At 37.9% G+C, this 16,506-nt stretch overlaps 1 protein-coding gene across 12 annotated transcripts in view; it reads right to left on the bottom strand.

Moving 5' to 3' along the window:
* TCF4 (transcription factor 4) overlaps nucleotides 1-16,506 on the bottom strand; it is a 347,413-nt gene that overhangs the window by 162,146 nt on the left and 168,761 nt on the right. For 10 of the 12 annotated variants that reach the window (XM_054694024.1, XM_054694029.1, XM_054694023.1 and 7 more), the window contains one exon: nucleotides 8,010-8,074. In XM_054694024.1, the coding sequence (XP_054549999.1) occupies nucleotides 8,010-8,074 (65 nt within the window). Of the gene's footprint in view, nucleotides 1-6,105; nucleotides 6,215-8,009; nucleotides 8,075-16,506 lie in introns of those variants that run through there. The other 2 variants (XM_054694033.1, XM_054694032.1) reach the window with 2 other exon arrangements.

Here is a 16,506-nt window from a genome sequence, read left to right as displayed (position 1 = left end):
AATTTGGACACCAAGACTTCATTTCTTAGTGTCTCATAAATCATCTCACGACACTTTCAATGGCATTTTATGCACTAGCTGTTCTGAACTTGCTGTCAGATAAAACTTGCCTATTCTGCTAACATATATTTGTAATTTCATATATTTCACAAGTTGAGTTAAATTCCATAATCAAAAATTATTGGGTCACGTTAAAGAGTGTGCTAAATGTATTGTTTCAGAATTTCGCTTTATGTAGGTCTTATATTTTTGGAACAATTACTTGATCTCAGATGAATACAAATTCATGTGATAGTAAACCATATTCTGCTCACATTGTACAAAAAAGCAAGTCCCAAATATAATCTATACATTTTTAGGAAAGTGTTCATGCTGTTACTAAAATGTGAATTGGCATATTCTACCCCAGCTTTTTTCACAGGAAATCCTCATTGGTTTTAATGAAATTGCACATGCTAATTCCGAGAATGTTTCAGAATAAATTATTCATACATACACATGTAGTGTATTTTTAAAAAGTTGGGCAGTCAGGAGCAGTGTGGTGCACCCTTCCCCATGCCTCCCCCACCAACTGTATTCAGAGTCCTGGTCAATCCTGAGCACACCTCATTGATGTTACTCTGTTCTCAACACCACATTAGGCCCAGACTTTCTGTCAGGCTTGGAAGCTACAGAAAGTGGGCTGATACAGACCACTGAGGACAGAAACTTCATCAAAGGCTTAGGTCACTGGGAACCCAAGTTGGGTTCAAAAGCACTGAGTTTGAAACCAGACATTTTTGAGTTTTAAAAGCCTGTCTCTGAAACTTACCTGGGCTGTGATTTTGGGTCTGCTGGTTTTACTTCTCTGAGCACCATTTTCTTAGTTATTAAATGAGGAGAGAAATATTCAATCACCTCAAGGTTTATACTGGCACTTCACATTAGTTGCTCAGGCTTCCTACAGAATGAACTCAGATCAACTTTTAGAAAAGCTCTCATTGTGACATTTGCTCATAAGCGGAGTCTGGGATGTCAGAGGTCTAGAGAAGGAACTGCACCCACACACTCACACAATGACTGTTGATAGAGCAACTTCATCAAGCATCACAACAACCCACTAGACTCAGCTAGCCAGTCACTGGTGGACAACCTTGTGAAATCGTTAAGAGCAATGACTAGAATATAGCGGGGAAATAAGAGAAAATGGAGAGACTTCAACGCTTATGGTAGATTAATACAAAAGATAGGGTTATAAAGATCATCAATAGGTTCCAAATTTCAATAAAAGAACTAGAGTTTAGTTTACAAGAAAACAAGCTGATGCTGACTCCTGCAAAGATAGCTTTTCTATTAGCCTCGGTCATAACTATTATTCTTGTCAATATACCTTAAGAGATTTGAATAATGTTTTTAATGCTTCCAGTATCCTCCAGGTAAGGGACCATATTTAATACAAGGATTATTAATATTATATTGTATATGTATGAAGCATTCAAACAGACAGCACTAAAATGAACAATGAAAGAAAGCTCTCTGATTAGAATGTCAGCTATAAATGTAGATGGAACGGTAGAGTAAGGAAAAATTCAGTAGTTCATAAGCCTCTAATTCAGGCCAACATCACTGTTCATACTAAAATCATCAGGTCAAAGACTGTTGGGGAAGGGTGATATTTACCCAGTTCTAAAATATAAACATAAAGATTATTTGCAAATTGCAAAGGAGAAAAGACTTCTTTACATGGAGATCTGGGGGTCGCCAATATACCAAGTAATTAAAGTTAGCATCACCAATAGCCACATAACTTGACACTCTGCCGTCGAACAGAACGCAGTACAAAGCACACAGCATCACCGATGATGTAATCAGGTCGAAAGTGGTCAACTTCAACCTGAATAAGCCTTTAGACTTAATTTTCAATTTGTGGGCAAGACCAGTGATAGAGTAACAAATTAAACAGAACCACAAAAATAACTGAACAATTTTTGAAGGACAATATTTTCCATGTAATTGGCCTGATCGCTTTCCAGTATCTTTTTTTTTTTTTAATTACAGAAACTGCTCTAGTTTAAAAGAAATTACAGAGATATAGAAACCAAACACTGTGCATGAATGTGATGCCTGGAAAAAAAAAAAGCTGTTGAGACATTTTCATGGAGACAATTGAAGAAATCTGAATAGGGCTGGAGTAATAGATTAGGAAACTATTATTATTAATTTCTTTAGTAGTGATAACAGTATTTTAGTTAAATAGGTAAGTATTCTTATTTTTAAGAGCTACCCTAATAAGGGTAAGCCCTTATTAGATCTGCCGCTTAAAAATGATTCACTGGAAAAGTTATATACTTATACACATTGTACTTACATAGGGAGTAAATACAACAAACATTTGAACTGTTTAAATGGCGGGTGTATAGTACTTCTTTTTACTGTATTTTTAACTTTTCTGAGTATATGAAAATTTTCACTATATAAGATTAAAAACAAATTTTAATTAGATGAGTGGAGCTCGATTCTCCCAATTAGTACCCAGAAAGCTGCTGGTGGGCACGGAAGGAGGAGACACACAAGAGCTTCCCTCTGTTTTTCTCCATAGTACCTAGCATATCACTGCAGGGCCAGTACAAATTGTAACCAATTCAGTGACAGAATGGGCGCAATTTCCTGTTGGGAGATTGTTGAGTAGCTATGGGAAGAGGAGTGTACCTATAGCAATGGCCCAAAACAAAGGAGCTACTGCCCGAAACACAAGCCTGGGGCAGAGCTGCAATGGCAAACATGCAGCACGCACAACCCTGGGATGTCTGAAACTCGTGCTTCTGGATATTCTGTCCCACTGTCCACACTAGCACACTGAGAATGGACAGGCTTGGATTCTGACCTTTGGTTCCAATAACACGCCCACGAGAAACACAGAGTATCTGTAATTCCCTCCTCCTCTCCTTTCAGAGGGCACAGGCTAGGACGGAGTGGCCAGCAGGTCAGAACTCACCCCCATGAAAGTAAGTGATGAGTGACCTCGCCATCCTGACATCTGTGTCACTCCAGGGCTTGCACAGTGCGCAAGAAGGAAGGGTGTCCGAAGAATTTTCTTTGAGAGAGTGTGGTTTGCATAAGCATGAAAACAATGCTCACTCTATGATTCTCATGTATTGCTACTGCTACTTTGCTCTCTCAAAACTGATTCCCCAAAGTGATGCTGGGGAAGTAAACACCAGGTCCTCATAATCCTCACCCTGCTAGGCAGAGAATACACAAGATAAATTGGACACAGAACCTTCCTTGAAGGATTTACAGAATTCTGGTGGAAACCAGCATTCAACAAACATAAATAACGGCAAATTCTAAAAGTACTTTATGAAGGTAAAGTCGGACGCTGAGGCACTCTGGGTGGAAGAGGCTCCCAGGAAGGAAGCACAGAAGCGGGTCTGAACTACTGCATACTATGAACAAACACCTAAGCATACAGTCAAATTACAAAACAAGATGCATTTCTGTTTCCACAAATCCTGAAATACCATTTTCAGAAGAATAGACAAAAGGATTTCATGTCTTTTTTGCTTGTATCTTTTCTAGTTTGTCTTTAGTTAAAAAAAAAAAAAAACTTAAAGGGGCGAAAGGCTTTAGAATGAAATAATCTGTAACTCTTTTATGTACTAAAAATAAATATAGGGAAAAGAAAAAACTAATTCTTAAATGTGTAATGATTCCAGAACCAACCATACATACATTTAATTTCAATGAGTCAAAAATGACTAAGTTGTGAACATACAGAGAAGACCCATTTCATCTAACTACAGTGTTTCTGGAATTTCACTAAAGTATACAAGATTAGGCTTAAATTCTTAATCCTGTATGTCTTAAAATCTGAACAAGTGAAATAACTTGATCAGCACAACCCTATTTGATTACTTGCTGAGGATAAGAAATTATGTGAATGAGGTTAAAGCTTGAATTTCACCGGGAAAAAACAAGGTATGTGTTAGGACTATCAGTTGTGGAATTTTGAAAAATGATTTCAAGGTACTGATTTTCCAAAATTTACCAAGTTTTACTGCCTTTTATATGAAGTACATATGCAATATATTTTCATGTCTTGAATGAGTGAATTAAGGCAAGAAGTCTGAAAGATTTTTCAAGGTCAGTGGCAACACCATATTTTGAACACAACCTTTATATTCCTATAAAACATTCTAGGAAATCATCAAACCTTGCTGCACATTGGAATCACTGAGGTGTTTTCAGAAAAGTAAAAGCCCAACTCCTAAGATTCTCATGTAATTACTTTCAGATAAGGCCCAGCTTTCTTTCCATATTCCTCTCTCTCTCTCTCTCTCTCTCTCTCTCTCTCTCTCTCTCTCTCTCTCTGACACACACACACACACACACACACACACAATTCAGCACAAGAAAAACTTAGTCACTGGAAGACACACAATCTTGCCCAGGAGATACTAATGACACAATTGCTTTAGACTTGGGTTATATCCCAGAAAGAAAAGACAAACAATTCCTGATAATCAATGCTGAACTTCCATTTAAGGGGAAAACTTCTGCCTTAATAACAATCATTTGTGTTGACATCATCATCTCATTCAAAAACAGAAGATCGCACCAAGATTAAAAAAAAGTTTGCAATTTTGCAATCGCTAAACATCCTATTCAAACTAGCAAGAGACCAAAAACAAATGACAATTTTCCCCTTCTGTCATCTGCAATGATGCCCATTAGTTATTAGCTATCAGTTATATATCACATTAAGGTTAAATTATCTTATGAAAAACTTCATTTTCGCTTCTTTCAGACTTTCCATTATAAATTTTATTTTTTTTTTCCACCAGTGAAAGTAGTATGAGGTTGCAATTTGGCAGGATCAGCTTAAGCCTGGGTGTGATTTCCGTACCCCAATTTGATTTAAATTAGTTTGCCACATTTAGAGAGAAATTTAAAAAAAAAAAAAAAAAAAAGTCCGCTGGGCCGCTTTGATTTGTCCATTGGTTTATTTTCTATACAATTTCAAAAATCTAAGAGTTATTTTTTATTTCCGAGAATTTCATGTGGAAATGCATTCATGCATTCATATTATCCCATTACTATTTTTAATGAAAACAACTGAACTGATAATAAAGAACTTGCCAACTTTCGTTTTTCAGCTAAAATATCCACTTTTTCCAAAGACAAATGTCTATCTCCGAGTGTTAAATCCGCAAGCGAAACACAATGGAAAATAAATATGTATTTTTAACTTGATGCATTCTTGAAACAACATACATTTTGAGATAATATTCTCTTTCTGCAGGACAGCGCTTTACTACCTGTTGCTTACCACCACTCATCTCTACATCAAACAAAAGGCTCTGGCACTGGAATGAGATGTTCTCGCACAACAGTGCTCAGTCCTCTAAGTCCACAGGCTACATTGTTATAATACAATAAAGCAGTTTTAGTGCTCCAGAGGGCATGTCATCTAGAGGTTTTCCTTCCAGCATCTCTATAATGTAGTAAACAGGAGAAAAGAAATGCCTCCCCTCCATGAGAGTCACTCACCTTGCCACACAGTGGGGAATCATTTCAGCTGTGATCTGCTATTTAGACATGAAGCCCAAGATACCGAGACTTTGCCTTTCTTTTTAGTTTGCATAGCTGGTGCTGGAGACAGGGATTCAAAAACAACTCGGCACAAGAAAAACTCATTCACTGGAAGACACGCTATGGTCTGCTCGACTCAGATTTCACATAAAACAGAAATTCATAATATGTACACTTTTCTTCACGAGCCCCTATTTCCTCAGTTACGGGATTTCCCCCAAAATCGCTCTTTTATTTATCCTTAAGGAATCACATCACTTCACAATACTGCTGAGACCAAGCTGAGCACAGAGATAGTCGGTTCTTGCAAGACTCACAACCCAGAAGCAAAAATAAGAATGAGGCGTCTCCACGCTCCACAGCTATATCATGAAGACTTTTTAAGAAAAGCACATGCAGTCAGACTCCTAAAAAATTTGCGAATTTTCCTGAACCTGAATGTCTCAAAATGAGCCTCCCAAGGCCCAGAAATCCAGCCGTCACACGCCAGTCCGTTCACCTCTACTCCACCCTCTGCCCCTTTCCACTTCTCACCTTGTGTTTGCAAAAAATATTAACTTCAGTTTCACCCGAGGGAAGTATTTCCCACACAGCGAGGGAGGGTCTGCGTCCCTGCACATACAGAGACAGACTCACACAGTCTGGGTGATGCTTTCACAAGTTAAGGGGCCTCGCGCTTACTCAGCAGAGGAAATCTTTGTGTCTGTGAGGAATCACGCCAATTCCTATTAGTAAGAAAGGATACAGGGACGAGGAAGCCTATTCTCTCATGGACCAGAAAAAGAGGCCCGGCAAAAACAGAGACCTCTGCCATGACCATCTGCAAAAAGGAAGGATGTTGTCAACTTTCTTCTCCCCCAAACTCGAACGACCTCTGCCTTGACCCTCAGAAACCAGATACACAGGAACAGGCTCTTCTGTAGGAATTGAGGGCTTTACACCAGAGACTCAGCACTAGGAGGCTCGTAGCCTCAGCTATCTAGCCCGAACATTTGCACTCACATTCCAAAGATGTTTCCGTTGCGCTGGAATGGCTGTAAATTTCTTTCCTGCAGAATTCTTTCCAAACAAACTGCCATGAACTGTACTCTGCAGCTTGTGCGGCAGGAGTTCCTACCCAAGCTCCCTTCCCCTCAACAGCAGCAAATCTCTGAGGCCGAATATGACTGAATTGGTGGCTGGGCCAAAGGAGTAAACTTTACAAATGCAAATATATCCAGAAAGGAAGAAAAAAAAAAAAAAAAAAAAACTCCCCTAGAATTTCACCCTCAGTGATACACGACTGACTGATACATAAGGAAAACACAGGCTCTTATGAAATTATTTAAACCGTCTGCTTGCATTTTTTCAGGATATATTAAACAGGTTGTCAAAAAAAATCCACATAGATTTTTTTTTTTTCATATCATTATAGAAAAGTGAAAGGTGACAAGGATTCAAGAGAGTCAGCACTCTCTTTCTAGCACACACACACAAAAAAGAACATACATTCTGTTTGGGTGAATAATAAAACAGTAGAAAGCTTTGAATATTAAAGAGGATTATTAAATTCTATCAGGAGTTTTCCAAAGTGAGAAACCAATGTTCTTACAAAAAGAAGGTCGAAATCTTAAAAAAAGAGAAAAATCTTAAACATATGATTAATACCGATACTGAAATTAAAAAGAAAGCAGCTATAAAAACTCAATTGTCTTGAAACAAAGCATACACTTTTGGCTATTGACAGTATTTTTAGAACTGGGCTTTCTCTGGAGACTTAAAAGTCTGCAAATCCAGAGTGCACAGAGACACAAACACATGCATGCTATACCTTTGTATTACACTGGCATTTTATTATTTAATTAAAGTACTCTTATTTTTCTAGCTCACGCATGCTTCCCTTGAGACGGCTTTGCTGTTAGCCTGCTGGCCTTGACTTCCAGCCAAAAACAATTCAGAAACAAAAAGGGACAACAAATCATATTTTCACAGACATTTTTATCCCTCAATACAACCCTGTTTCCACACAACATCATACAGCCCCTAGGAAAACTATCATTTAGGGCAAGAGCCACCCGAACCGAGGGTCTGACACAGGGCTGCACAAAGTATTTCCAGTCTGAGAAATTCTTAAGTTCCTAATTGCAAATAAACTCTTTTGATAGAACCACTTTCACCGACATCGCTGGTTTGCAAACAGTTGCCACTGGTACCGGCTGATGGATTAAAAAATAAAAACAAGCCAGTGAATGTAGTTCTGATACGGCAGAGATCTAAAGATGAGGTGTTTATGACTTCCAAGCTCTGTATTATTTCATTACTTTTGAAACAAGGGAGGCATCGGCATACTTTCAGTGCACCGTAGAGTCACAGGCTCAAATGCATAATCTAATTCACAAAAGAAACTGATTTACCAGGTTAATTCTCTCAACCCTTCCCCAAACAAAATTGTCACTTACCTGATGGCAACCCTGTAAGTTTGATTCTCTCCCATAAGATGAGTATGTGCCCCTTTCTGTTTTACCTGCCAAGAGAAACAACAACAACAAAAAAAAGGTGTAAATTGTGATTTTCCTTTAAAAAAAACTCCTTCAGGTAACAGACATCTACTTCTCTTCCCCGATGTTTACATACGTAAAGTAGGCACTACTGGCAATGTATGCAAGCAAGAGAGGGAATAACACTTCCTCACTCTGGCTATGATAAACTGGAAAAAAAATATCCTTCATTCCTATTCTTAGCCAAACTGCTCCACACTTCCAAAAACTGTCATTCCAATGGCCTCCACTTTCTCTAACAAACAAATTGTCATTCCTTATTTTCACTTTCTTTCTCTCTCACAAAATTTAAACAATTTCATTTTTATTTACACAGCAGGCAAATTATCTATGTAATGACCCTAGTCTAGTAATTCCCATTGATTATATTGACACTTAATGGTGAGGCCAAAGCTAATCAATCAAGGCTCTCCAGATGGTGAATATAGCAAAGAAACTATTCAAAATTCTGAGTCTCTCTCTTATTTTTTTTAAACTCTCTTTCCCAGGAGTAAATCCCATCATGATCAAGATGATGATGGAACTTACATTTGGGAAAGAAGGTTTTTGAAAAATTGCCCACTCTGAACCCAAATTCAGATTCTACCAATAGAGCCAACAGAACAAGGGATAATGGAAGGTCATTGTCTTGTTCCAATATCAACAATCCAAATGTTATCTATAGATTGCTCTACAGGGATGTATAGAGCCTCAGATGCTATTTCTATTCTAAGGATAGAATCAAGGCTCATATTGTTTCTTTTTAAAGTATGTTTAGCCTTAATAACCAGCAATGAAGACCATGAAACCACATTATGAGGGATCTGAGCAGTAGAGTTTAGCTCGTGACATATAAAAAACTGTTATAGAAAACTGGCCCAGCCAGGACATTTAAAAGGTCTAGTGATAAAGTCAGGCAACAAGAATACAAACCCCACCCCACCCAACACTAAAGGATACTTCTTTATTCGAGACTAGGGCTTTAAGTACACTGTATTTATACCTGGGACTATACTATTCTCTTTGGGGATTATTCTCTTTCCAATGGGGAAGTTCAAAGATAGTGTTCTGAGGGGCTGAATAGATATTCTAAAGTTTACAACCACCCAATTTTTCCCTTTCAAGTTAACACAAATGCTAAAAGTAACAGTAGGCATTTAAAAAAAAAATTAGTTGAATGACCCAGCTACGAGAGTATGCCTTTCTGATACCACACAGAGAATATATCTGTAATAAATCATATTATTAAGCGTGCATTAAAAGCGTGCATTGCACTGAAGTCATTATGTATACAAAATGGAGATGGCTTTTAAGAAAACCAAATCTTCAGTTTAAATTTAACCCTTTCTCCCCCTATATTAACTTTCCAACTGATTTCAATGAATCTCAAATTTCAGAACTTGGCCCCACCCCCACTCCTATTGGAAAATCATTGTACATATTACTTTCAATTCCAATGAAACAGGATACATCTCAAGGACTGGCAGTCTCAGGAGATCTCAGAGAGTAACTTTCATTACATGAGAATTTTACAGTGAAGAATAGACACAACCTGTTCCAGCAATCCAAATTCTCAGTCATTCAGACATATTTACTCTTCTATGTAAGTCAGATGTAAGCTAAGTATGGCCTTTGACCTCTCTTTATAAATATTACTAACAGAAAAGACTCGACTGTATGAGCCACCAATTGATGACAGTCCTGCTTAAGTTCTCACATCTAAAAAGTTTCTAAACGACCACCACATAACGCACTTGTTTAACAACTAGAAGGGCAGGAAGAGAGACAGACAGAAAGGTAAGAACATAGACAATTAGGAGGAGGCAGTCAAACAGCAGAATTGCATTTACTCTCACTTCCTAGGAAATCCAACATTTAGTCTCCTGGTTTGGTAATTTCTAAAAACTGTATTGTAAAATACAGTTTGAACGAAGGAGGCTATTTTTCCTCTAGAAGGGATTACTGCAGCTATCACCTACAAAATTGCACCACCCAGCATTATTTTCCAAGTCAACTCCAGCATGTAGACCTGCAGAGATAAATTTCCTACCAGATCTCTCTCAATTCATATTATATAAAAGTTAGGGCTATTTCTTCCATTGTTTCAAAGCGAGACAATCAAAGCAAGTAGGAAGGACCAGGGAGGGGGAGGGAGAGACGAGAGGAGGGTAAATGGGAGAAACTAGAGAGAGAAATGAGGAGAGGGACAGTGAAATGGAAAGAGCAAGAGGGTAGAAATGGAAGAGGAGGAGGGAGAGATGAGAAGAATATGAATTCACGCCGCACAGTCCCCAAAGTACTCTTGGCTACGTGGACCCGGCATTCTTTACTATCATATCAGATACAGACTGCTTAATCTTAATTTTGCTTGTTAAAAAATATTTATCCAGATACAAAAATAAACCCACTGCAAATTACAAGTTGTCAGGGTTAAAAATCTACTCCTGTTTGTGTGGGGGAGGATAAGAGACCAGCATAGACATGAATCATTCTCAGTAATTTGAGTGTTTCCATGACATCAATGGGCACCCGTCCAGGACTCTGTCGAAGTCTGCGAGGTACCAAAGAGGCAGCGCAGCCAGCAGGAGGCTGGGAGGTGCACTTTTTTTTTTTTTTTTTAGGATTATGCTCCTTGTAAAGATTTCATCTGTAGCATTCACTTTTACCATCAGAGATCATGAGTGAACACATTTCATTCTGATAGTGTAAGCCTTTAACTTTATTACATCTTTTTGTTCCCAAATTCAACTGTAAATCTGCCTTCATAGCCCAAACCTCTGTTTGGGAGCAAAACAATCAGGGACTGTGGATAAACCCAAGCACTTTCTCAAACATATCTATGCCTAATAACAAAAAGCAGCCATTTTATAATGATACCTCAGTTTCTAGAAATAAATATGTACATATGAAGATGTGCATATATACATCTATGTGTGTGCATATATGTATTTATCTTTTGTGTAAATTGTCCACTAAAAATCAGCTATGGTCTTGATGCCGATTTTCTGCTTAAAATTCACTGGAACATTTGTTTCAGATAATAAAATTTTCAAGAGTGCTGATAACATGTTTGAGTAGGATTCTTAAGTAACTATCTGTGCTCATGAACATAAAAGCTCCTAAATATCGGTGTTTACTTTATGTCAGGCGAGGATTTTTGTCACTTATACCAACTGGCTGGGGTGGACAAGCCTCTTTCCTCCTTTCTCCATTCTTCACCACCCACCTCCCCCCATCCCTACAACCACAACGGAGCTTTGAAGGGCTAAGGATTGTATTTTTCCAATATTTAAAGGAGAGAGCAGTGATGAACAAGCCGGGCGCATTCACTGCGGAATTTTCGAGACAACCCTCCAGTACTAGAATGCGACAGCCGCTGCGGATATTTTTTGGCACAAAGACAATGGTGGCAGTGCCAAGCCCCATGGCTAAAACTACTCAAAAGAGGCATAAGGGTAGCATTAATCGCTCAAGTCTTTTACGGCATAGAGTACTGTTGTCCATATTTTAAAAACTAAAAGTACCCGTTAGTAACATTTGTCGTGTGCCCATAAAGGGGGGGGGGGTGAAAGGGGGAGGGGATCCTGAAATATATAGCAGAAACAAATCTTGTCAAGCAGTTGATTCATTTTTATACCTAAAAGGACCAAATGTTAAATTTTGCTGCTGGTGACGATTTGCCATGCATGAAACGAGTGATATGACCTAATGGAATATACTGAAGGCTGAATGAAAGCTATAGAGAGGATTTCATAAACTAAGTCGACATATTGGCTAAACAACTTTCTTCTGCAAAAATGATGTATACAAGGAACATGTAATACTATGTCACAATTTTTTAAATTAAACAAGAAAAACGCTGTAAATGAGCAGACACAACACCCGTCAATCAATCCTTCTAGAGACAAAGGAGATCAACACGCAGCCTCTTCTCTAGAACAAGTCGGTAGCTACAGTGAGCAAACAATCCAGAAAGTCAACCCACGTTTTGTCCAAATTGAACCCATCAGCTGCTAAAATTTGTATTTAAATTTGATGATTAAAAATGGCACCAATTGACAATCAATAAAGGATTTGCTTGCTTTTTCTGTTGCCCTTGAAAAAACTAATCTAAGCAGAAAAGATGAACTACTTCCAATTTTTAAAAGGCCAATAATTTTGCTGATTTATTCAATAATCCTTTATTGAATAAAGGAGGATAAGGAGAATATGTTTTTAGTTGGAGTAAGTATGCTTAATACATTTTTATATAATTCCAACTGTGATATTTTCATACTCTTATATAATTTTCCATTTGACTTCTATTTTTTCCCCAATATTTTCAGGGTATCCTACTGTAAAGGAATGTCAAAAGAACTGGATGAGAATGCAAATACTACATGAAGGAAAATATGGTCTCATACATCCATCCCAGGGAGACACATAAGAAGTATCTCCTTTGAAAATGACTACACCTGGACAATTCTCAATCGAGAATACGATTTCTGGAGATAAGCTGTGATACAGAAGATCACATTGGTGGTAGGCCAGTAGGAAAATAACAAGTTCCTATTTGTGTTTCTAGCCTTTCATTCTTAAAAGATCACTTAGAGAGTTATATATAAATGGTAGGTGTTTCACCCACCACTGTAAAAGATGCACCTATGCGATGGAATATATTATTCAATAAAAAACCTTGATGAAAAATTATGTGATGCTGAGGGACAATATAAGGCAAAGCTTTTTCACTGTGAATTTTCATTCTGGGAACTGAAGAATGGGGCTTTTGTCCCCTCACATCAGGCTAGAGAACTCATCATAACCAAGTTTCACTTTGAATAAATTTCTGTCCCAATCCCCAAGCCCAACCCATCCCTGATAACCCTATTAATTTTGCTTTCTATTTTCTTTTGCATATTTAAGAGATTACTTCATTAAACAATGACTGGAATTTTTAATGGTTCTGAAATAAAGATGAGGTTGTTATTTAAAGTCCTTTCATCTTTTTCCTTGCCTACATAAGAATAGCTGAGCCTTTACCATTTATTACCCACTACACAAAGGACTTATGTAGACTGATTTATTCAATCTGCAGAACAACCCCAGGAGGCTGGTAATAATATAAACACCATTTTACAGATGAGGAAACTGAGATACAGACAACTATCCAAGGTGACACAGAAGTTAAGCAATAGAGCTAGGATTCAAACCCTGGCAGTTTGACTCCAAAGACTGTGATCTTAGCACTATGCTGTGCAACTGGCGTTTAAACTTCAGGAACCACCTCTATAAGTAAACAAGACCCACTACTGAAGACTCAAATCCCAGAGCTCAAAACACTCATGAATTTGATATGAAATTAATGAAAGTGTCTTATAGGTGGTGATAATTTACATTTACATGGTGTTTTATTTCTAAAAGGTCTCTAGGTACTTTAAATCTGTGTAAATGATGTACACCAGAACGGTGATGTCCTACAATAAACTATAACCATTTCCACGTTAACTCGAACTAATCAGCGAAAACATGGCAGCAAACTTCATTTCTACATAGTCCCTATGTGAAAAGTGACTGCCTTAAAATGCACAGAAAAGAGTGAATGTAAAAATATAATTAAAATATAAGACGTCACAGCAGTGGTCATAAGAGTCATCTGTGCAAGAGTAACCCCAATACTGGTTAACAAAAGGGAGACTAATTAAGAAGACCTAAGAAAGGTTACAAGCTATCCAGATACCTCCCCCAGAAATTTCCATGTTGGAGTCTGAGAAGAAAGCATTGATGACATTTAGTTTAATACTATGTCTCCTAAACTTACCTGAATACACATACCTACGCCTATTTATTTTTTCTACTAAGTCCTGAAAAACTTTAAGAACTGTTATAAAAAAGTTAACACTAAAAATGTGTTAGGTTACTATGTTTATAGTTTCCTATCAAATAAATAAAAGCTCAAAAAATCAAATTTTATTTTATTTAAATTGATCTAAAACGTTTCTGACTATTTCATGTTTCTACGCAAATAGACTGCTATTCTAACAAACCAGTCAGTTTAATTATCCCTGATTCTAGTTGGGAGGTTAGAGTCTAGGTTTCCCAAAAAATTATAAGTTGGCGTCATTCTCCTGATTTCTAAAATTCCAAAACGAACACTGGTTCTCCTTACAAAATCGTAATATAGCAGGACAACTCTGCCTTCAACCACAGGCACTGAAAAACCCAAATTTAAAATAAATTTTATGCTTAAAAAAAAAAAAACCCTCGGCAATTCTAGTAGATAAGGCAATCATTTCACAATCTAGAAAAATGATTTTCCTAAATTGAGAACAGAAAGAAAAGTGGAGGGGAAAGGTGATCAGCCACAGAGCTTAGAGCAAAAGGTAACGGGAAAGATGGGCAGCAAGCCATCTTCCCAGAAAGCCTGGCATTGGCCTCTCTTCCACTGAAGTTCTGAAGTCATGAAAATAAAATACTCAGAAATGATGTATATCTCCAATCCTAGGAAATTATGAATTTTGGCTGCTTTTTATCACTGATTCACCTCATCTTGTCTAGACACTCTGCTGTCTTCAATCAGAACAGTGGGCGTAATCGAATCCCAGATATGCTGAGTGTCTTGAGGCATCGCCATCACTGCGTCTGCGGGGACTGCCCATGGTTCAGAATCTATACTCAGTTCTCCTGAGAGCACTCCCATTTGAGAAGCTCTACATAGCACGCAGTGCAACTTAAGATTATTTAAAAGGCAATACATTCTTAACACTTCACTAGGTGGGTATTTTGATTTCTATTTTTATAGAGAAGGTCACTAAAATTAAGAGGTAACCAGCTTATGAAAATAGAAGAAGTTACATAGATATTAAGAGATGGCGCTAGAACATAAACTTCCAATTCAAGTGACAAAGCACTGTTTTACAATATGCCACCTCTCTCTCTGCCCCCTCCATTGAGAATTGTAGATATCTGTCAGCAAAGAAGTGTAGCAAAAAGATTATTCCGGCTTCTTCTCACTATCACAACCCTCCCCGCCCCCCCCAAAAAAAAATCATATTTACTCAGTAAGTAATAAGTCAAGGAGGAATTCTAAAGTCCTTTGATAGATGAAAATGTTAGAATGGATAAACATTTTAAGTAAACATCCTCCGGTACATCAAAACCCACCTTCTCAATGTAGTATCAAAGAACTGCCTTACATCATTTTACATGTTCTAGACAACAGCCAATATATTTCCCTCACCCAGTGCTGTGCTTAGGAGAAGTGCACACATTATCAAATTAAAGCACATGAGTTTTATGCTTTATTTTCCAAATGCAGGAAAATCTTTCACTGAAAATAACACTAATTCCACAGAGTGTGCAATTAATCAACATAATCATGGGGATAACTTAGCTGTTTGTGGAGGTGTGTCAAATAACTCTTTAAGGCCACTAAAGTGCCACTTGAGCCACCAGAGTAATGATTTTCTGAATCAGCAATTTGTACAAGGGTCCCCTAGAGACCTGAAGGACTAAGGGCAACCCCGAAATCAGGCAACTTACTTCTAATGAGTAACTTACCACTGGCTTTATATGAATAAGATCTTAATAGCTCTACCTACCCTCATCTATATTTTTATTGCCATTTGTGACCATGATGATCAGGCATAACCAAGACAATTAAGGACTTTGTGGCCTCTGAAGAAACAGCATATGCATTTGAAAGCTTATTTTTTTTATTTGAAGAAACGTAACAGTTTTTCTTATATAAATGAAAAAGAGCTAATGTACAATATAAACTAATGGTACCAAAATGAAGCAGAAATAACATATTTTCACTGCATTCTTAGGAGGAAAGGAAGACACAGTATGGCACAGAGGAAAGCAATGCCTCCAAGTTCAATTCTGTTGCTAAGAAAACTTGTTAATCATGAGAACTGTCAGTAAGACTTTTTCTTTTTTCTTTTTTTTTTTTTTATTGATGTGCTTCCCAGGATTGTAAAGAATTTTTTTTTTAAAGATTTATTTATTTATTTATACAAGCACTGGGTACAGTCAGAAGCGCGGGAGGGTGAGAGAATTCACCGAGCCAGAGTGGGGAGCAGAGCAGGCAGAAGGACCGAAGTACACTGTGAGGGGAGCAGCGGGCGGCAGGAGAGGTCTGCGCCATGTGGGACCCTCCTCCGGTGGCCAGGGAGCAGCCGGGGATCGAACCTGTGCTGCAAAGGCTGTGGGCAGCTTCACAACCCACCGCTGCGCCACCGGGGAGGCCCAGTAAGACTTTTTTCTTAAAAACAGATTCTGGGGTTCTCTACCCCAGGGTGCTTGCATTCGTTGGAGTGGGATTTGGCATTTTCTCTCTCTTTTTCTTTTTAAATAAAACTTTACTCAGTCTAACAAGGTAGAATTAAGAGTAAGCGATGAGAGTAGCCAATTTAACTGACAGGAATAGCATTTAAATTTA

Source organism: Talpa occidentalis, unplaced genomic scaffold (genome assembly GCF_014898055.3).
Source record: "Talpa occidentalis isolate TD23 unplaced genomic scaffold, MPIMG_talOcc4v2.1 talOcc4.13, whole genome shotgun sequence".
Taxonomy (NCBI): Eukaryota; Metazoa; Chordata; class Mammalia; order Eulipotyphla; family Talpidae; genus Talpa; species Talpa occidentalis.
The sequence above is the reverse complement of the archived record's forward strand: the minus strand, read 5'-3'. Positions and strand labels throughout refer to the sequence as shown.